General features: G+C 33.9%; 1 protein-coding gene across 2 annotated transcripts; it reads right to left on the bottom strand.

The window, feature by feature from the left end:
• Positions 1 to 278: 278 nt before the first annotated feature.
• On the bottom strand, positions 279 to 22,087 carry LOC145595148 (nicastrin-like). 2 transcript variants are annotated; one of them, XM_081651515.1, is made up of 16 exons: positions 21,829 to 22,087; positions 20,547 to 20,660; positions 20,148 to 20,262; positions 18,863 to 18,942; positions 18,696 to 18,772; positions 17,276 to 17,353; positions 12,901 to 12,972; positions 12,709 to 12,782; positions 9,292 to 9,424; positions 9,114 to 9,185; positions 7,396 to 7,515; positions 5,649 to 5,720; positions 4,271 to 4,411; positions 2,139 to 2,223; positions 1,600 to 2,041; positions 279 to 938 (listed from the first exon to the last, which is right to left on the bottom strand). In XM_081651515.1, exons 1-16 carry the CDS (start codon positions 21,932 to 21,934, stop codon positions 674 to 676), a joined length of 2,046 nt encoding a protein of 681 aa, XP_081507641.1. In that variant the 5' UTR covers positions 21,935 to 22,087; the 3' UTR covers positions 279 to 673. The 2 variants fall into 2 exon arrangements, with proteins under 2 accessions (XP_081507641.1, XP_081507642.1); XM_081651516.1 differs by lacking the exon at positions 21,829 to 22,087 and adding an exon at positions 19,632 to 19,731.
• Between the last annotated feature and the right edge of the window lie 2,012 nt (positions 22,088 to 24,099).

Raw genomic sequence — 24,099 nt, 5'->3', positions numbered from 1 at the left:
ATTATTGTGCGAGAAAACGAGTCCTTGACAGATCAGTCTTCAGCCCATCAGAAAGGACCTTGCCGAAGGTCCTATTATTTTACCCGAGACAACTTATTTAATCCATATATAAACAAACAAAAAGACTCCACATGGATTTAAACCCCGACTTTAATCGATCGGACCAAATTGCCATCTCTACATGAGAGTGAGCATAGCGGTAATACACCCTAAGATCTTTAGTGCACCACATATACAACAAACACACCACATAAAATGACTCGTGCCGTCGTGCCACCCCCAGCATATACACAGAGGGGTATGATGGATGCTTTGAAATTATAAGATAAGTGGAGGAAAGCGAGTGGAAGAGGCTGATCACCTGAGACTGGCATTCAGATTCAGTCATAGTTATATTTCTTGTAAACAGGTAGAAAGTGTGGTTGCAATGTAGAAATATTGGTGCATATGCTGTCGCAGACTCGTAGGTATAAGGTATTACAGTATTATTATTACATAGTATCAACTGTAAGAACTGCTAAATTAGTAAGTTCAGATATAATACTCTCAATACCTAGGTTTGGTTAGTACAGCAGCAGAATGCTGAGTGACAGTAAAAGCAGCTCAAATCAATGAATCTGTACTGCAGTGTTAGTTCAAACTGGGTTTATAAGCAAATGTATCCTTCGTTAATCTAGTCTCTCTTTAGAGTTTTTGTCACGATTGTCTTGAAAATTTCAATGGCAAGATAAGAGAACCCTGTGATACCCAGACCTATTAGCAAGATAAGACGGTCATAAGCAGCATTTTGACGAGTATATACTCGAAGTCCAATGACATCCCAATTGCTTTCAGTCCAGACAGGGTCCGCCATGCTCATAGGATCTGTAGAATTCGGAGGCAGTAACTTCCAGGATCCAGACTCATACTGAAGACGGGTTGAAAATGCAGGGACATACCTGAATAAAAATGAAAACAAATCAATTAATATGACAATAAATTCAGCATAAGAATATTTTTATACCCTATAATATTACCCCAATCTATCATCATACTAAACATAAGATCTTTAGAATAAATATTGTAAGTAATAATAATGTCCTTGCCACCATTTCTCTTTTATTTACAGCAATTAGTCATGGGGAACTCAAGCATCCGTCATTAACTCTAGGAATTATTACCTTTTTATTTGGACATCCCAATATACCTTGTGACAATATGTTCAAGACAGAGGGTTTAGTTTTTTGGGGTCACATAGATGCAGCATCAATCATATTATACAATATTAGGCGAATATATGTGACTTATGATAAAAAGATTAACGAATAGAAACAGTCGCATATCAAAATGGAAGAAGCTAAAGTGCATGCTTCGGTCAAGCTAAAATCAGCAGTTTCTGGCGCTGGAAGTCTGGAACAGCAAGATACAGTAAAAATCAAAACATACTATTGGTTTGGAAGTCAGATATGAGATATATGTTACACAGATGAGCTCTCTTTCAAAAAGTCATTCATTTTTATTGCATTTCAAAAAGTCAATAACTGAGTAGCTAGAAACATTTGTGGAAGACTTCTGATGAATGAACTAATATGAGGGTAGAAATAGCAGTATTGCTTCTACCTGGTGGTGGATTTAACGCAGACACCTATGTTGTCAGTCTCTGCTTTAATGCAAACTTCACTTTCACTCCTACAGCCTTGTTGGCAGTTCAAACTAGTATTCTCCGTCTTGATGGCTGTCTTCTCAGCTAAAAAGTTCCAGATAAATCTGGATATATCGCTGGAATACCCACGATATGGAGGAGATGAAGGATCAGTAACAATAACTCCAACATAGCTGCTAGGGCATGCACCCGTAGGCGAAATAAACTTTTTCACCAGCCCACAAGACAAACCAGGATCACATTTCAACAGACAATCCAAAAGTTCATCTACCAAAGAGGCATTAACACTGACAGAATCCAGATCTGGGATTTTCATGTTCTGCATGTCAGTGGCAAGTATGTAAAGAGAACGGGCAACAAGAGCTGCAGCAGCTACAATGGATGAAGAGTTTATGTTTGCTGCAACAATATGAAAATTAGCAATTCTAGTTAAAACAGTATTTGGTATACATTTCCTGTAACACAGAGCAAACTCCAGGAATAGATATTAACTCACATATATCATCAAAGTGACTGTGATAGAATTCATTTGCAAACATGTCATCAAAATCTTCTAAGACGACACCAGATATTTTAGAATTCTGCAAGGCAAATGAACAGAATTAACAACAGTAATTCAGAATATTGGAGCCAATCAGTGGAGACTCTCAATCCCACAAGTATAGTCATTTGCAAGATTTAAGATTCAGCCTTCAAAGTTCAGATATGGTAAACAGGAAAAGTAATGCCTCCTCGGTCTCTTCAATATTGCAACAAGGAGGGCACTTTTAATATTTTTAATTATATAACGGTAATATATTGAGAAATATCTAGAAAACCCCAAACTGAGGAACATGTGAATAGTGTCAAAAGTGCAAACATTGGAATATTTAAAAAATGGAGAATAAATATATCATAGAAGTACAACAGGCAAATTAACTTCTGAAACATCAAATCAATATCATTTACAAAATTATACTAAGTACTTTTTTTTAACAAAGGTTCTTCTGGGGTTTATTTACTTCCCGGAAGAATTTCTACAATTCTTGACAATCCTGGATCTATTAGCAAACGTCTATCTGCTGAACCGTGACAGCTCCCTTCCAATACTTTACATAGAGTCTATATCTGGATAGACGGTATAACCGAAATATAGAACCATCAAGTGCTTATAGTAAAAACAAGGCCAAGTACATCAGCTATGTGTCATTCTACAATTATTCTCAACCATTATTTCAAACCAGGTGACAGTCAGATTTGTTTAATAAGCTCTTTGGCTAACTCACAATTTTTATGGGATAATGCCCAAAGTATTGCAAATATTCCTGGAATCTTTGAACAATCTGGAAAGGGAATAAGGTTAAACAGGAATATAGCTCAATACAATGGGCTCAAAACAAGGGCAACTGACTTTATGGGGCTTCATCAATGCAATAGCTTTGAGCTCCATCTCAAATCTTGGTTAGCTCTGATTAATCTAACATAGAGCTTGATTAAATTGGCAATTCTAGACCTATAGCTACCGTATATTTTCAACATAGTTGAAAGATAGTACAGCATATTGAAAGTTATCAAGCTGAACACACCCCTCTGCTAATGCACTCCAGAAAGAAAAGTAAGGGCATGGATGTGATTAGTAGCAGAAGATAGATATGGGGAAATTATAGCGGATATACACAAAGGTTGTTAAGAGCTGAGAGAATATCAGCACTACAAATAAGGAACAGTAGTAATACAGGCATTAAGAAAAGGTATTAATAATTGATAGCTTGGGGGAGAATCCTCTGACACGAGGATGGTTATTTCTTATAATTATTTTGATTAAGCAATACAATCCTGTTTTGTTGGCTTCTTTCTCTGATATACATTTAATCTCGGATTCTTAGTTAGATCCAAGTGCATTCCTAGCTTTTGGTAATGATTTTTCACAATAACCTCCCTTGCACAGTTGTACCACACAACTACCCCACATTGTTCCCCAGTCTTTAATTGGCCAGATTAATACTTTTCTTACTCCTTGACCTTGTTTATCATTCTCTCTTGACTTGCCTTAATTCATGTGCAAATACTAAATGTAAAGACCATTAAGAAGTAGTTTTGGTTAGCATTGTAGTAAGAATAATTAGACTTATTGCTCCTTAAAACATCTTTCAAGGAAACATTTTCTTCACAATAAAAATTTTATACAGTTAAATGAACTTCTTGATTGACACGCATTATTGATTTATTGGACACTAAATTTCAGAAAATATTGAGTGAATGCTTCCAAGAAAAAAAAAACAAAACAAAACAAAAAAACAAAACAAAACAAAAAAACAAAACAAAAAAACAAAACAAAAAAAAAACCAAAAAAAAGAAAAAGAAAAGAAAAGAAAATATTGAGCTATAAAGCGAGTTGGTTAATGTAAGGTTAGTGGACATGTGGGGGTGGAGGAAGTAAGTAGGGCATGGTAGGCAAAGTAAACAAAATAAAAAAAAAATAAATAAATTAATAATGATAAGTCATTTCTATATAATAAAAACTCGTTCCCTGTACAAATGCTCCAAGTGGAGGCATTTAGTCAAAGGTAAGAATATAAATTACATGGTACATATAACAGCTAGAAAATGCATCTTAACTAAAATACATACTTGTGCAACAATTCTAACCTTATTCAAAAATGACATCAATGAAGAGGGAGGAACTCCAGGATTCAAAATATTTGCGGCTGAAATTTTGATGTTGTCTGATTTTATAGAAATCTGTGCATTTTGCAAAGCATCAAACGTCTCATTTGCCACCTTTGTTCCCTAAAATAGTGATGCAAACCATTAATAAGAGAGCATTTTGGAGTATTGGATAAGCAGGTGAGCGGAAACAGGAACAAAAGGCAAAACTCATGTGATTTGCAATAAGATCCATACAACAGGATACCTAATGTAGAGGAATACTTAAATAAGGCTTTAAAATTATAAGCAGTACAGTATAAAGCAGCAATGCCTCATACCTGCCCCAAGTAAGCAAGAATTTGCACGACCAAAGGATTAAAGGGGCAGGTATGAGGTTAAAACCAATATCGGCGACAGGCAGTGGGATAAGGCATAAATTTTACACACTACATGCTCCTTTCCTGTCTTAATTTTGTAGTCCACCAAACAATAATCCATAGTGAAAATGGTTGAAACTTGGCATTAGCAGATTAGTGGTAGTCCAGTAGCAACAACACTGTTGCATGATATATTATGATTTATGAGTAATTTAAGTAGGAAGGTCATTAAATTCACGTGTCTTTTCTTCAATTCATTATTTCTGCATAACTTTTTCATTTTGGCCAAATTAACTTAAATTCCTTCCATTCCTTCATAATTTCCTGTGCATCATAAGCTCATAGCAACAAAAACCAAAGGGAGGTGAGTCTATGAAAGTGGGTCCCTATCTGCTTTTGGATAGGAAAGAGAATGAGGATTTAAGTGCGCTCAACAAAATAACAATGGTAGAAAAGGGAAATTCATTCACCAAATAAGGAATATAAAAAGAAGGAAGAACTTCATGAAACAAATGAGAACAGAAAGTAAGAGCTTCAAGAAATGGAGGGAGGCGAAAGCTATTAGCCTATTATGAAGTGTATATATAGCGAAGGTAACATGAGAGGATTGTCAGTTCAGTTCTAAATAGTTAAATTACAATTACCACGATTTCCAGGTATTGTTCGGGTCTATTTTAGGTTCTTTAGATCAGATATGAGTCAATCTTGTCAGATTTGTATTTTTAACTCCCAAGTCCCCAAAGATAGATAAGCTGAAATTAATTCATGTCGATCATCTATATACCTAACAAGAACAAGATCTTAATCAATAAAAGGATCAACATAACCCTAGAGCCCAGAAACCTGATTGATCAATAAGAGTCCTTATTTAACATGATATAAAAAATAATAATAATAATAATAATAATAATAATAATAATAATAATAAAAATAATAATAATAATAATAAAAATAATTATATATAAATAAATTAATTAATTAAAAAAAAAAAAAGTTCTTACACTGGATGAATGGACAAAAAAGTTCTTTACACCACCATTAAATCCCTTTCCAACGGATCCAATCTCCAAAACCTGAACCAAATGTAAAGGAAGTCGATGAGTAAGCAAAGATTATCAATAAACGGAACAAAATTTGCTCAGGTACAAGAAAATGAAACATAAAGTAGATTGTACAACATCTCCAATATGCAACACTATCTAATGGGTAGGAAAAAGTTAATTCCAAAAGCAACTAATTTATAAATGAGCCTGCATATAATTGGTAAATTTTGATCCATAAGCACAAAGAAATAAAACAAAGAATAAAATAAAATACAAAACAAAAAATTAACATAATTTCAGGACATATTAAAAACAAATAGCATCTGCGTTGTTATTATCACAATCTTAGTCTCATCAGAAAGTGGTCCACCAATTTCGAAAGGAACTTCTAAGCTAATGTTGTTCATCCTTCTTTTGAAATCCACACTTTTGACCTCTCGTAGGAAAGCCCATTAAACCATAAAAGGTACATTACACTTTTTAATAGAAGAGATTACAAACACATTGATCAGGAATCCAGAAAATATCTCACACAATGCTAAAAAAAAGACATTGTAGTCAATAGGATCCCAGTCCATTGTGCACTTTTAAATTCAAGAATTGGAACACAAATATGTAAGAGCGTATTCTCTTCTCAACATCTAATCTCTACAAAGGATCTAAGATATATTAGGAAATAATTTAACCGGAAACACTGACAAGAAACACACAACACAAGTGCAAGCAACACCACAGTCCACAGCTGTATCTTGTTTTTCTTCTGTTTGGCATCATACAGAGTAAGAGAAATTCATAATTTCATAAAGAGAAGAAGAATATAAAAGATAAGTCCCTAACAAAAGAGCCAGTTATAATGAGCAAAGCCCACCCAATCTTGCTAGTAACAGGGATATGGCTATCAGCCCAATTAACAATAATACAGAATACTGTGCATCCCAACACTTCATTTCATTGTAAAATAATTTATGTCATAAACTTGACACTCCCAAATGGATATGATTTGCATACATGGCACTTAAATATTCAGTAGTAAAGAGCCCTATATAAAATCAAATGTTGGAAGAGGGGAAAACAAAACGCGGGAGCGAGGATCAAAAGCTACTCTCCAATTCCAAATTACCTAAAAGTTAAGGTAATGCATGATTTGTAGGGCTTCTGGGTCAACCAAATTATATTTATCATGTGCAGGCTCAAAATGAATCAAACCCATCCGCATCCTTGAAACTAAAGATTTAAAAACATATTTGCAACTTATTTAAACTCACCCTGCAAATGCTGAAATCTGTCTTGGACAATTATATCACGATATGTATAGTTAGAATCCAGTAAAAGTTTAAATTGCTATATGCACAGAGATTATTGACATTTATAAAAAAAAAAACTTTATCCTATTTTTATTATGAAAAGCATTTGGAATTTTTTTTTTTTTTTAGTTTATAATTAACACTTCCACTAATTATGAGTGCAGCAGCAGTATTAAGCCATGTGTAGTTGTTTAATTAAATTTCTCATTAACACTCTCAGAGTAAGTTAAAAGTTTTCATAACAAATCCAGTCCAATCACTTTGCAAGAAATATGTTCTTAACGTCTTGGTGTGGTATGATAGTCACTTTTGAGATGGAATATAACTTACTGCATTTCAAAAAGTGATGGTAGAAGTATTTAATATTGTAAGAAAAATTTATGTCACGTGCAATATATTACCGTTTCAATAAATGTGTCATTGAGACCTGCAACAGCATCGGATTGCAGGTCAAGTTCATGCAAGAACCTTCGGCTACCAAGGAAACCCCAGGCCTCTCCAGTAAGAACCAGGAAAACAAGCTGCAAATAAGTAAGAAGCAAATAAGAAAAAAGGCAAGATAGTGAAAATCAACAGATATGCGTTCAAATGAGAGCTACTCCTTCTGTTTTCCTAAGTTCTACTCACTTTCCATTTTCATCAGTTTTTTTCTAAATTCTACTCACTTTTGCTTTATTTCTTTTACGACAAATTTTTATTCATTTTTTTATCATCTAGAGTCCCACTTAGAGGGGCTCAGTTTATTTAATCTCTTACTCTCTATCTCTCTCCACTTCAATACAAAAGCACTCACGTGCACGATCCACATTTTCACTTTTCCATGGTTTGCGTAGCTATAGTAACTGACTCAACAAAACTAAGGGAGTAATTTGTAAACCTCCTCGCCAGTCATGCAAAGGTAGTATTAATTCAGGAAAGGAAATCCATTTATTTAATTAAAATAAAACAAACAAGGAAAATTTGTCAATAAATACCTAATTAAATTGTGTTTTTGTCAAATTAGACTTGATTATTTTTTTCCCACTGTTTCTTTTTTTTTTTTTTTTTTTTTTTTTTTTTTGTGAAGTAGCACCTTCTTTGCTTGAAAACCCACATCATCTACCCTATAATAAACCCAATATAAAAAAAAAAAAAAAAAAAAAAAAAAACCACCAAACAACCAGAATTAGGAGAAAGATAATGATTTAAAATAAAATAAATAAATAAAGGGAGAAGGCGTTGGACTAGTAGAGAGGGAAGAGAAGGTGGTGGTGTAGCCAAGACATGAAAGTTAAAGAGGAGTCAGTCGGAATTTTGAGTCAAAGATCGGACACCGGCAAAGGTAGTCTTTGACCAAAAAAAAATGGTAAAGGTGTCTTCTTATCCAAAAGAAAGAAATTAAACAAAGAAGAGATAAGGGCGACAAACTCACTATGACACTTTCTGAATAACAGAAAAGTAGAAAACAAATGGAGAGATACTGAGAAAAGTAACAGAATAAATGGAGAGAGAAGATAAAGATGAGGGAAGCTAGTTGTTGTGATTGTAAAATAAACGTTGCAAATTCACTATGACACTTTCTAAATGAATTTGTCTTAATTCACCTCTTATATATTCAAGTCCTATATTCCATTCTCTCCTTCTCTAACTGATTATGATATCATGCAATACATGCCTAATAATTTCCAACATCATAACAAACTCATTTGCATAGTAGAGAACCAAGAATTTTCCATCTTTCCAGAATTCAAAAAAAGCTCGCTTCAGTTGTTGAAATGTAAAGATAGTGCATTGTGCTACTCCAACAATCATCATTCAATAGACAATGAGCTTATTAGACTTACTACTGTACACCTTCATAGAAATATTTAGTCATGCATAATAGTGATATTACCAAGCCTTAAACTAAATCTAAAAGCCAATAACACACCAAAGAACGTGACAAAATAATTTGGGCACATATCACAAATTTACAGATGTTTGAGATATTATTGCAGCTACACTACGAGACCTTTCAGAGTCCCAAGAGACTGCCCTTAAGAAAAAATTCGAATTACCCCATTAAGTGGCCAATAAGATTCAAAGAAAAACTCAATGAAAATCCATATGTGGCGCCTAATTACAAGGAAACTATAGTAACCTGCTTCTTAAAGCTCTTCAAATAATCTGAATGAGAAAGAGCATCAGCAGCTGCCAACAGAGCAACTAATCCCTACAATTATTTCAAAAGAGACAAGGATTAATTCAAACAAGAAAGAATTCCATACTTGTGAATACTCTCTAAACTATCACTACATCTAACATCAACATAAGCTTACAGATAAAGGTGAATCTGCACCAAGGCCTTTGTCACGAAAAAAAGAAGCAGAATCCATAGTTGCCATTGCCAAAATAATAGGCTTGGTTACATCCGAGGAAGACTGAATGATGGGAGGAAGAGACGACCAAACACTGCCCTTCAGATCAACAAACATCAACATAAGATTAACAAGACAAAACTTAGATTATAGGACAGAAGAAAACAACATATTATCCTTTTTGTTAAGTAAATAAAAAAGGCGGCTGAAAAATATGTGAAAAGAAAAACAAGAAGCTAACAGCAGATGGCCTGATAAAGATTCCCTATGCCTTAAGCCTATTGCACTCAATATCCAACTGTTCAACTGATAAAATATTACACAAGTCACATCATAATATTATAAGGGCCATTGGATTTTAAGTGACAAAAAGGGAAGGGAGAGAGATTGAGTATTCTTACTTCCCAAAAGAGTTTGATGAATGCAAAATTTTGTTACCCCCTTTCCCCATTTGAGTTTCTAAAACCCCAAAGCCCTTCTACATGATTCCCAATCCCTCCATAGAAAATAAGATTCCCTTTATAGGAAGATCACACAACAAAAGATTTTATCATTAACCCTCCCTGTAGAAAATAATTTTAAGTTTATAACAAATTATAAACACCGAAACCATCCGTAGAACTCAAGCATCAGTAAATCTCCCTAGACCAGCTATAGGCCTATAGCAGTCACTACTAAACAAAAAACAGCACCCCCTCTAAGTAAGAAGCACCAACCATAAAAAGCCTTTTCTTATTGCCTTTTCAGTATTTCACAAATTGCAGTTTGTATTCCTTTCCTTCCCCCTTACCCTTGTGTGATTTTAACAGCCTTTCATAGATTTGGATTAGATTATTCTTTACATTTAAGTCACTTTCTGTAATACTTTATTGATTCAGCTACTTATTCACTTCATGGTTATAACTTCTCTTAATCCATCATCGTATTTATATTATACCTCCAAAGGTGGCATTAAAGTGGTCAATCTTTAGGAGTCCCCTGTTTAACCTTCACAAAAATTCAAGACAGGGACCACCAAGTAAGTACTTATACTTTTAGAAGGAGAAAGACCGAAAGGGATTTATTACGTGTAATGGAGAATTTAGGGGAACGATGTGAGATAGGAGATAATAAAAATGAAAAAGATCGTCACAAAGAGAAAACAGTAAATGTAATTAAATAAAATAACCCAAAAGTAAGTAGAACTCAAGGAAACAGAGAGAGTATTAAGAAAGAATAACTACAAAGAAAAACAAATGACCTTCTACAAAAATGTACAATAATACAACAACAATTTAGGAGTAATTAGTAATTAATTATACTTAATATAATACTTACAATATTTTGTGTTGCTTTTCTTTCAAAGGCCATTTAGTATTGATATGGATTTAAGTAGGTTTGGTCAAATTTCAAAGTCAACACTATCCTTGAATTACTGTTGTTTACGGTTGGTTACATACGAGGATAGTTGGATGGTAAAGGATGATTAACGTGCACGTTAAACCTGCACTTATTAGGATAAGTCATATATTTTTACTGCCTTACTAGGAGTCCTACACAGTTTACTAGTCCCTTTAAGGATTGGAATTTACGTGTGTTACATCATTTTCAATTGGGCTGTTTGTATAGGGATTTCAAGGAGTTTCAACAGTAAGAACAATTAAGTTCATCCTCTTTCAACACTTTCGGTGCACCAGCAGCCGACTAGGTGTAGCATTAAGGGCTAAACCCAAAATAATCTCTTCGGTGCCTCTACCATTCCCTATTCAAATGGGCTAATAGTCCAGGTCACTTAAGACCACTATCACTCCCTACTCTTGAGCCACTGGGCTAGAGGTATTAAGAGTATGCTCAACCATTACATTCGGTGTCATTATGAGTCCCAAAATTGTTCGTATCAACAAGTGGTATTACAAAGACCTGCTAACTCATTCGAATTAAACATTCTAACCCCAAACCACCCCACATTGAACATAATCTCTCGTAGTCTCGTGTTTCACTCAAAAAGTACCTCCTATACAAAGACATTGTGATATATTTCCTCATGTCTCCCTGCTAATGTATCAAATACAATACTATTAACTCTAGCTATTCTAATAGCAAACTTAAAAATTAAATTTGCATCATGACAATCCACAATTAAAGCATCATATCTGTTTCACCAACAGTTTCCACAACCATTATAGACACCTACTATATTACACACTTCATTCTATTAAATAATGGAAAGGAAAATATTTAAATTCTAATAACAAGTCACTCTAAATAAAAGTCTCATTTCATTTGATTATTTTGTGGACTATCCCAAACCCTACCTTCATCAAATTTTTCCTCTATTTTTATTAAGTTGCACTTGTTTGACCTCTGCAATATTCACACAATCCACTTTGACTCTCTTAATTACTCCCTTTTTTTAAGTGCCCCACTTCCCAAAAACGGCCGTTTTATTTAAGTGCCCCAATACTAAAAGTGGAAACTCCGCCCACATTATATATTATTTCTATCTCTTCTTTTTAACCTCACTATCATTTTATAATATTTTCTCCCTCTTAAATTATTCCTAGTGGTCCCCATTCATATTTCTCTCTATTACTTTTTCCAAAAAAAAAATGTCCTAACCGTACCCACTCATGTATTATTGTATTCTTTTGCCTAAAACTGTGTGTCCAAGCCTCCAAGGGTATGACGCACTAAAAACACAACGGAGGGAGTATTTATTTCTAAGGGAAAATATGTAAATGTAGGGTCTAGTTAGATTCATCTCTATAAATACTTTCATGATTTTAAATTTTTATTATTTTCAAATTACACATCATCAAACGTTATATGACAAGTGTTTCAGCTAATGAATAATAGAGGAAGTATATACTTTCATCGCCCTCAAATAAATACAACCCGTGTTTCATAATTACTGCACATGTTGCCCAAAAAGCTCACATTTTGCGTTGAAGTGTTGAAACTTTTATCTAACATTAAAGTCTTGAGTTCATATAGATAATGATTCAATTTTTTGGTATATTTTAATTTTAATTTCCCTCTCCCATGTGATACTTCTCTCAAGTAATGGGTCTTCACTTTCCCTCACCTCTATTAAAAACATTAAACTAGACACAACCTTTTTTTAATCATATATGATCAACCAAACTCCACAACTTTAGGGCAATTGGGACTTTTAGTTGAGGACACGTGTATACTGAGTTATTTGGAAATGGAAAAATTTGGTGATATCTCACAACGGGGAGATTAGAGGGATAAGTGTCCAATAAATAGCCCCACCACTGTAAGCACACTATACTATTAAAACTTCGGCTCACATGCAAAATAACCATTATAGTTTATAAAAATAGGAGCATGAGTCACATTTTCTTGCATAGATTAACAATGGAAACGAATTCTCACCTATATCCACCTAAGGGAAGGCACGTGCCTGCTTTCAAACAAGATTCCGAATCACGAGTATCAGACTTTGTTGTCTAAGCCAAAAAAAAGTAAAAGATGTTATTGAATGCTAATGTTGACCAATTTCTTTTTTCTTAAAAATTGTAGAAGATTGAATGTTCTAAAACTAAGAATTACAGCGATGTATTTCACCTGCATAACAAGATCAAACTCAGCAACATCCTGACTGTATGACTTACTATTCTTTTCATTCTTAGAAGCAACCTGCATACATTAAATAGAAACCGGTTACAATACAGATAGCAAGGACACTGATGCATATAGTAAAACAGCAAAAGTGGCTAAACCGCTAAACGACTATTTAATCCCTTTTTCTTACTGCAATTCATTTCAATCATCATATGTATGACAAATAATAGAAAGGATGAATATCACAAGAATATAGAAGTAAAAATAGCCAAACAAACTTTAGGAGGTTTTTTTTTGTTTTTGTTTTTTTTTTTTTTTTCCACTAATCATTTAGTTAAAATTAGTTAAGGGAATTTTCACTTGCAAAATGGAAAACACACATACACATGCACATTCTTATCTACCTTCTAGGGGCTTTGCCTGGCTGATTTATGAAAGGCCAAGAGCTTATAGTGTTATTATAAATCAATACCATAAAGGGAAAAGATATCAACATTGTACAGGTCTGAAAGAGAAACAAATTTGTATCGTATATATCCATCTTATCAAAAACAACCTCTTCTATCCAAGAGAGGCAGAAAAGTATTGACACAATCCAAATTGTCTAACAACCTATTGGGTTTAGCCTATGTGAATCTCCAGTCATCCCTCTCTTGACCACGTATAACAACCGTTGGGATGAAAATGGTTATTTTGATGAGACAAATGTGAATGCTAGATTGCTAGTGAGTCCTTAACAATCACGTCTCATCCTCTTATTCCTTGTTACAGAAATTATACCCTTCAAGGTTACACTCATTAGAGGAAAGACTCTCCTGTTATGAATGTGGAGACATCAAAACAAGATTTGAAGAGATTCAAAGGATGCAAATGCGGATGCAAAAGCAATTGCTTTATACATTCTTATGAATCAATTTTAAGATACTTTCACTTCTTTGCATTATATTTTGTTAGGGGGGAAAAAAAACTATCCCACAGATTAGGAGTCTAGAAATTGGTTTGTATGAAAAGAGAAAACTTAGACATGTTAATTCGCGAATTTAAGTCAATTTCAATTCAGGTCATGTCTGAGGGTCACGTTATATATTTTGTTTTCTAAGGTGCAGATTCATTCAAGTAAAATTCAAGTTGGGTTTAATTTTCGTTTCAAGTTGCATCGAATTGGGTTTAGAGCGGGTTTATGGTAGATAATTCAGGTTAAAGTTGGATAACTTTCAATTCAAGTCATTTTTAAGTTGGGTTGAATAATATCAAGTCAAAATTATATAATTACACTTTCCATAATTGGACGGTTTGGACCAAGCGTAAATAACATGTTATCAAACTTATACATTTGCAAGCGAGAGGTATGTTATCGGATTGAACCAAAATTAGCAATGTATATTTTATCAAACAATTCTACAATGTCAAATCAATTTAATTTTTTTTAATGCTTTACCAATGTAATTAAATTAACCTCAATATTTATTTTAGTTGAACTTGTTTCACTTATTTTTGGGTAAGAATAGGTCATGTCGACATGAAATTTTATGTTAATTTAGGCTAGGTTAACAATTGGTGGGGATCCCTTGAGCTGCTACATTATAGGCACATGAGTGAGATTGATACGTGTCCTTGATGTATGGCTGAGCATGAATCTTTGGGGCATACATTTTTCTTTTGTAATGCTGTGCGTGACTTATGGCGTGAATTGGAGTGCGATTATTTGGTTCCAACTGATCAAGACATTGATTCTAAAGAAGTTCTTGTGAGCTGGCAAGAATTTAATTCGAAGAAGTGCCTCAAAGGAGTTGCCTTGTTAGAATTTAAGGAGTAGGAGGCTAGCCGCAGATTTTCAATGCAAAAGAAGTCCCTCAGTTGGTTGTGCAAGAGAGAGTTCTAAGATTGGTTGATGATTGCAGCAAGTATGCTGGAAAAATCTATGGTGCAGTGGGGGTAAAGAGGAAGAAAAGTCCCAAGATCTAATCCTCCCCTCCTGCTGATTTTGTGAAGGTGAACTGTGATGCGCATTTGCGTGATGAGGGCTGGGTGGGACTTGGAGCTGTTGTTCGCAACGCAGAAGGGGAGGTGCTGTGCACTGGGGCTCGAAGAACAAGGGGTAGCTGGCCGCCCCCCTGAGATAGCTGAATGCAAGGCAGTCCTGTTTGGGTTAAAGCTTGATCGCAGGTACAGGTATTCGAAGCTTGTAGTGGAGTCTGACAGTCATATTGTCATCAATAGAATCTTAAAAGCTAGTACTTATTTCTCTGATTTAGACTCGATATGGTGTGACGTTCTTTAGTAAAAATTTCGAGTTTAATTCGTGGTCTCATGTAAGAAGAGATGGGAATATTGTTGCCCATCATCTTGCTAGGATAGTACCGTTTGGTTTAGAGCAAGTGTGGGTGGATCATTGCCCCCCTACAATCGCCTCTTATGTACTCATGGACAAGTTGTCTATTTCTTAATTAACGGCACTTCTAGCGTTTCTCAAAAAAAAAAAAAAAAAAAAAAAAGAAAAAAGAAAAAAAGAAACAATGGGTGGGGATAAAATTGATCTACAAGTCATCACAAATCAATCCAATAACAAATGTATCAGGTTATAATCAGTTTCAGATATTTAATAGGTGCAGGTTCAATTCAGATCATAGATTATGAAATAGGCTGTCGGTAAATATCGGGTTTGGTTCGGTCAAGTTATGAATCACTGATATCTCCTATTGTTTAGGTAAAAGCCGGCTTGGGTTATTGCCACTTTAAGTCAGTTTTTCATGTCATTGTTCACAGCTCTACCCTCCATGTAATGGAGATTGAAGCAACTAATTAAGCAATAGGTACAAAACCACAATTGCTACATCCTACTTTAAATACTTTGGCCATAGAGATGTCCACATTAATTCTCCTCTTTATATAGTCATGATGAGGGTCAAACTTTTTATAGCAAAACCTATATCACAACACTTGGTCACTCATTCGACAAGAGTGTTTTTGGGTGGAGAGTAATCAAGCACTTCAATTTTAAAGTAGCATTAATCATGTTCTAGTGAGTAATTGTGAAACTAGTAGTATGAAGGTTAATCTAAGGCATTCCACTTATGGTTTGTCGAATTCTCAAGGTTATCAAATGTTATATCTACCAAGCACTAGACACTGAAGTATTCTAATTTCCAATTTTGTAGAGAGCAAATCACAAGCTTTGGTGGTCTATGTTTCCTAATTGTTATCAAATTCTAAAAGCACGTGATGTTCCATAGCCTCTAACAAGGCTCTAATACTACTTTGACTCAACTTACTCAACAAATGTGTACTAAAGGGCAATGCATAAAAAACTCAAGGAGCATTAAAGCAAGAGGGGTTCAGCTGCGCCTAGGAGTGCCTTTGAAGTGAGACGCACAACTATACGAATAATTTAACCTCTTGTGCGAATCGAGAGCGCCTCGGGTGCGCTTAACTATGCCTAACCACAAACGCCTCGCCGGATCAAGTAAGCACTAACCCCCTAGCGCCTTGCACCTGGGTTTGCCTTAGGCGCGCTTTTTAAAGCAGTGTTAAGGTGATGATAGTTGGTACTTTTAAGTAAAAGCTCCAAGGCCAAGACTCAAATTTGTTTGCTTCTTCACCATTTCTTGCGTGGAAGGAGCAGAGACTTCTCTCTAACAAGGATGGGAAAGAATCACTGACCACCATTCATGAAGCAATACAAGATCATTTACAAGCACGTTAGGAAGATCTACTAGCAGCTAAAGAGTTGAAAATTAAAATAGAAAAAGTTATACTTTGCAGCCGAAAAGAAGCAGCTGCTTATGTTTCTTCCCTTCATCCTTCTTTCCATGATCCCTCAGATTTCAGAGTGGAACAAATTGTAATGTTTTGATTGATCTCTTATTCTTACCTATCGAAAAGTTTTGTGAGTTTGTCGTTAAGCTATTCTATAATTACCATTCTACCACCACTATTGTTATAAATAGTTTCAATCATTCCCTTAGTCTTTTCAGTTTTGTCACTATTTTTTTACTGTGGGTGTTGTAAAAAGCTTGACTCATTTTTACTTTATTCCATTAGCCACTCTATAATTACCATTCTACCACCATTAGTATTATAAATAATTTCAATCATTCCCTTAGTCTATACAGTCTTGTCACTATTTTTTACTGAGGATGTAGTAAAAAGCTGGACTCACTTTTACTTTATTCCATTTTTGGCAAACCCTTTTTTACACAGACATTCATAAGTTGTATACTTGCAAAAGTGCACTTGTAACTCAAAGATAAAAGATTAGCTACACCATGTACATTTGTGTCACAATATCAAAGTAGAACTTCCAATTAGAAAATAGAAGTTTCATAATAATATTATTAGCACTATACGTCAGATGAAAAAGTAAAGGTAAGAAAATTACCTCCTTCAAGATTGACGTATTGTTTTCGGATAGCAAAAATACAGGGAAATTGTAGTGGTGCCACATGATGCCTGATCCCTGATAAAAACAAATAGTATAGTGTAACTTTCACGGGCAAAAAAGATAAATGAGAAATGACAATAAGCATGACCCTTTGGTACCAACGATTGTGCCTACACTAAATTGACAGATTGGCTACAAGTCTACACATACATTCCTATAAAATATTTAGAACATATAAGAAAAAAAATTAATTTCAGTTTATATTTTATTAGAAGTACATTTCTGAAAACAAATTACCCTTTAAAAAACTGTCCGTGAATAGCCACTTCCCCTGATTTCTGGTCAAATGCCACAAAAGTTCAATATCTGATAAAAAGGATCTAAATTTGATATCTTTAGCTATTCTTCCAAAAATTTTGAAAACAAAACACAGTAATCTCCAATTTTGAAACTATCCGTTACATATAAATTGCAACTTTGGAATTTTTTGTGTCCCTCAAATAATATCCTATACTCCAAAGTTGCAACTAATATATGTAACAGAGACTAAAATTTAACAATATTTACAGCACTTATTTTGTAGTACAAATGATATAACAAACATAGCTTGGACCAAAGACTAGTAAAGCTATTTACAAAAATAAAATAATAACAAAAAAGGGGGGCAAAAACTGGCAGTTGAAAGTTAAACATATTAAAAACATTGTTGTTTACCAATATTTATTCCCATACTCCAAAAGAAAATAACTTATTCCCAACATATATTTCTGTTTTATGCATTTTCTTTTCCAAGCAAGCTCGATTGTTGTTGTCTAATATTGATGATCTTTTTTAGTTTATTCCCTCCATCATAGGGAACGAATATGACAAGATTTCACTTCCACAAATATTCACATGAAGTAGAAATGAGAATCTTCAATATGATATGAAGTTATTCCTAAAATTTATCATAGAAGATACTATAGGTAATACAAATGGATGAACAAATTCATAATGATTTTAAGACACAAAATCAAAGCTAAATGGAAGAAATTTAGAAACTAAAAGGTCTTTTGTTATGGAAGCTAATATATAAAGTTAAATGAAAGCATTAAATATTAGCTACCACAATGAGTAATACAGCTAGATTTTGAACAAAACAGTGACGCTGAAAAGTTTGATGTGAATCTATGAGCACACTAGACAAGATCAGAGTAACAATCATCCAACTATACTCCATAGTCCATACTAACCAAGATAGATTGTATATATTCCAACCTTAATGCTGACTTCTACACACGGTAATGCCTTTTTGCTAGTCTTTAGGTTCTTTTTTCATTGTTCTTTATACATAAAAGGCATTCTACGTGTTAGAGTTTCAAATAATTCTGCAAAATCAAGTGAAAAAAAAAATATATGATGATAGAATACACCATACATTAGGATTCCATTCATAAGTGAGATTCTCATAGGGAGAAAATTTGGACTGAGGAAATTTTTCATCAGGAGAAAATCCTGCAAGAATAAAAATTGCTTGTAATTTCCAAACAAAAAGCATTAAACTTCTCAAACTGTCAGTGTCCTGAAAATCATGGCAATGCAAACCTTTTAACTTCTCTTCATTGGATCCTGCCTCAACTAATACACCACCGATGTGCCTTTCAAAATCAGCATCTGTAGCCACTCTAAGAGCAAGAAACACACAAAGTAATACAAACGTTAGCAAATAATGAGTTGCCAGATTTCCTTGTAGATTAATACAGATTCAATAATAAGACAGAAGCCAAAAAGTAGCATGGGTATTTCATCAACTAAAAGCTGTCAATATCGAAGAGGTACAAATGAAACACACCAAAATAAAGTGAAAGCAACATGCATCATGGATAAAAATTCCCAAATCCTGGATTAATGATAATAGATTATATCGTATATAGATTAGCACGGGGGAAAGAGGGGGGTGGGGGGGGGGGGGATCTAAATACTTGCCTTTGTTCTTTTAAGAGGTCAACCACAACCACATTATAACCATAAAAGGAAGTTCCACGGACGCAGTCACAATAAGACAGGAAAAACTTTTTTCAAAGGTTTGCAAAGGTCAGGGTTTTTTTATTTTTATTTTTATTAAACTTTTAAGAATGCTGGTCAAGGAAGACCAAGTTAGGAGGTACCAGATAATTCTAACAACCCCAGACATATTGACAAATTTCCAAGGGAAGTCATAATAGTCCAGCCAAAAGCTTTAAAATTTTACACATCATGATGAAGATTAAGCTCAAAATACATGCTTTTAAGGCAATCGTGTTGATGAAAATGTTGTGAAGAAACAGAATTGAGATATACATACGATGAACACTTCATTTTGAAGAAAACATACGATAATGTGTTTGAAAGCAGCCAATTTTGATAGTAAAGAACAGCACAGCCTCCAAAGCTCCAAGTCTCCAACAAAGTAAGAGAGTAGTCATTTGGCAGTCCTAGAGGAGGGTTATGCATTCAGGAATCAACATGGACACACTTAGGAAGTGTTTGATTCACTTTATCAAATGGAAACAATTTTGTCTTCATCAATTGTATGGTTGTCTCATGTACCAAATCGAGGTTATTCAATACCCTCTGAATACAACAGTCTAATAAATTTGATGAAAATGAGTTATGAAATTGTAGTAGCATAAATGATAAATCTAAGCCACAATTTGCAAGCTTGTTCCTAAATTATATATAATAAATAAATAAAAACCGTAGTTGTCACAACTCAACCTTGTTCTAATCATTTAAGCTCAATAATGTACAAGAGAAAGAGAGATCTTAATTCAGGAAAATTTTAGAGGTTAAAAGTAGACCAAGCACAAAAGGGAAATATAACAGCAAGCCACAGGAGATGAGCATATACCGGTTAAAGAAACTTTGAACTGCATCCACTGAGAGTAAGATGGTAGACAACTGATGTATCACAATACCATCACGATACCTCACAACAGGAGCAACAACTTTATCCCGCCCGGGATCTAGAAACATAAGTTCAAACACCTTCTATAAGACAAATGAAATTTAGTATCCCAGTAACGTAAACAACTGGAGTAGAAGGAATTTGAATTTTCATTTCCCTTACTTTTTCTTATTTCCATCTTCTCAGTCTTATTTCCTTTATTATTCCTTTACATTGGGGTGGGTGAGTAATTTTCCGAGACAAGGTAAATACCACTAATCAGTCTCAACCGTTCTAAAAAGTTGGGACAATAATCCTGCTGGAAATACAATGGAACTATCATTCAGGACAAAGAAAACTTACTAGCACAGCCAATCTCCCCGGAAAGATTCAGAAGTCTCACACAAGGAGATCCATCAATCACTTTATACATTGACTTCTCAAGATCAGGAACTGAATCAAATGAGTTACTCTGTCCTGAAGATGTTTAAATGCAATCATAGTCCCAGAAATTAGTAAGAGAATAACAACTTCTTTACAATTCTTTTCCATTAACAAAATTAATAAGCAAGCAATAGAAGAGAAATAAAAAAACAAATTGCGGAAAACAAAACCTACTTGGAACCAAGTTATAAAAACATATATGTTACTATGTCCTAGATAAAAATTAACAGGTCATTCCCAAAATAAACAGATATTTTACCATTTGTTTATGGTCTACTCTGTTTCCCTAAATTCAAAGTTTTAAGTACACACCACGCCTATGCTCATATACCTTGGTCGGAATAAGCTCGCTTCTTTGCATATCCACATAATCAGTTAAGCTTTCGTATCCTTACAACTTGCTTGCATAGTCTCACCAATATTATCGAATGTCATAACCAAACTCAACATACAGCAATTTTAAGGCCACATCCCAGCTCATAGACGCCACCAAAGTACAAAACTAATTCTTCATTTCATTTTGAGCTCTTTCTCCCTACTCGCCTCCATTGTTATAAAAGCACAGAAGTAGGAGATGCACAAGCAAGCAGCTTACATAATTAGATTATTCAAATAGTGGCTAGCTTTGCACATTTAAATGGTGATTGGAATGAACATTGTTGCTCTAATTCAAGCAACTATGTACACATTAGCGTAAGAATCAAACAAAGCAGTGGCCAGCATGTTTGATTGTTATATGTCAATTATGCCCATGAAAAAAAGCTAATTGCGAGAAGAATCAAACCCGAGAAGCAGCATTTTCTTATCTAAAGTGAAACTCGGTCTTTTGGTTGTTTAAGGCTATCTCCAAATATGGTTTATCTATCGATTTGGAATTCGTACAGCAGCTATTTTCAGCCAAAGTGTCTTACTCCAAATATTGCAAACGAGATATGTGTTCCAAGTTCACTTTTTGTTTTCGATTTTTTGTATGCAAAAAAATAGCATCATCTAGTGCACATTTCAATCATTATGCCTAAACTTTGGTTCATCAAAATGCGTAGAAATCTTATTACAATCAAAATTATTACAATCAACCAATAAAATTGACCTAAAATGAATCAAAATTATTACAATCAATCAATAAAATCTATCAACAACTACAATAAACAAGTATGAATAAAATTCGTAATTAATCAAGCAAATTCAGCAACACACTCACCTGAGAAAGAGACGGAAAACTGAACCAAAAAACATATGAGCAGACACGAATACTTGTAGTAAGACGCCATTGAAGGATTTAAAATCGTTAAAGATAATAGCAACATCCAATCCTTACACCATTGTAATTTGCATTTGTTCTTTCAAATCAGAGAAGTCAACTTATCCTATAGAAAATTGAATTGGAAATGTTGCTGATGATCAGAAATGCTGAAAAATTAGGGTTTTTCTCGAGTATCAACAAAAATTGCTGAGTAATAATAATCGATGAAACTGGAGTTGAAGACAACGATGGCTTTTTAGGCAGCGATGGTATTAAAAGGTGGGAATGGGATTGAGAATTAATTGATGGGAATACATGAAAATATCAATACCTTGTTTGAATAGTGGGTGACAATATATAGGGAATAAATAACAATTTTACATGTTTCAAAAAAAAAATAACAATTTTACAAGCGTGTTCGACGCTAGCTTTTGAGCAGCTTTTAGGTAGCTTTTAGTGGTCTAGTCAAACCACTACTTAACAAAAAATATGAGTGTTTGGCAAAGTAGTGGTTAAGATAGCTTTTAATGGTGGAGGTAGCTTTAATGAAAAGTTAGAAAGATTAGCTTTTGGAATTAGAGGTAGCTTTTGAGGTAGCCGTTTAAAATTTAATCTATAGTTTTAAAAATAAAATATTAATTTTTATACATAACAGCTAGTCAACTGCTACTTTATCGAACACTCATATCTAAATTATTTATTTTCACAGCTAACAGTTACCTACACATCTAACATCTACCTCCACAGCTATAGCTACCTTCACATCTATATTTTACCGAACATGCCCTAAGATTATTATTTTATTCTTTTCATTAATGGCAAAAATGTTATTTTCTCCCTATTTTCATTCCCATCCATTTATTACCTACCCTCCCTAGGTAATAAAATGGTGGGAACTGAGAATTCACCTATAAATAATCTCATTTCCAAACCCTTTTTTATTCTCATTCCCAAACCCTTTTTTATTCTCATTTCCACCAAACAAACAAGGCTTAAATTTTAAATTAGGATTAAAACTCACAATCTCACCCTCAATTAACCTAAATGCAGGATTTAAAAATACACACTTAATTATTCTAAAGACTATATTACCCTTTATATAAACCCAAACTAATTCATTCTCCTTTATTAATACGAAAATCGCTTCCCCTTCATCTCCTATTCTCCATCTCCATTGTACATACAAAGTACAGTACAACTATATAACTAAGACCAAGCTTAAAAGCTTCCCCGTTGCTCAAAGTCTCATCTTTTGGTAATTGATAAATAGAAGTAAACATTTATAATCTATAAAACAAAGGAAAGAAAAGTCAAATAATTAATCCCATTATTGTATGTATGTTCTTAGTGCTGCAATATAACGAAGATGAAAAACAAAGTTTAAAATCTTATAACTCATCAGTAAAGGCCTCAAATGTAGCGGTGGTAGACAGTAAATTAAGGACCCCGGAATATATCTCCGATAGGTAGTCTAGGGTCGTGGAAATTAACTCCGGTAGGTAGCAAAGGGCCCTGGAATTATATTCCTATAAAAGGTGATGAGGCCCGCAAATCGTCGCCGATATTAAGGTCAAGGCCTTGAAATTATTCTATGAACGGGCTTGAATATGAGTATCGTAAATGTTTGGTGATGATGGTTTTGGTGTTGAAAATTTGAAAAATATCCAATTTTGTCAATCTAGATACATGTACAGTATCCGAGATTTGTTTGTTGAGGATGAATGGTAGTAGGCCTTGAAGGTTGAAAACTATGAGATGTTTACTAGTTAAATGTCATGGGTCTAATTATATATCATTAGGTGTAGGTTTAAACAAGGGTAAGCTTGGGAAAATAAATTTTGACTAAAATTAATTTGTTCTGCATTTATGTTAAATCACACTTGCATTTAGTACCTCCCAAAAAAAAAAAAAAAAATTCAGCAAAAAGGAGTTTATCTAGTGTTATTTACTTATTTTTGTATATAAATAAACAATCTTTTTTTTTTTTGACAAAGGATAAAACACACTACATATCTATACTAATTAATTTGTTAAAAAAAAAAAAAAAAAAAAAAAAAACAAATTAAACACGATGAACACGGTGACGGTCTTGAAGGAATTATGTCTTCGATAAGTGCAATTACTAGATATATCAAGGATCACTATTATGGAGATAATAAGTTCATTCTATAGGGTCGTCAATATCTGGTGCTAGACATGATATTTGATCTTTGGGTTAGTTAAATAGCC

Source organism: Chenopodium album, chromosome 19, assembly GCF_948465745.1.
Source record: "Chenopodium album chromosome 19, dcCheAlbu1.1, whole genome shotgun sequence".
Classification (NCBI taxonomy): Eukaryota; Viridiplantae; Streptophyta; class Magnoliopsida; order Caryophyllales; family Amaranthaceae; genus Chenopodium; species Chenopodium album.
The sequence above is the reverse complement of the archived record's forward strand: the minus strand, read 5'-3'. Positions and strand labels throughout refer to the sequence as shown.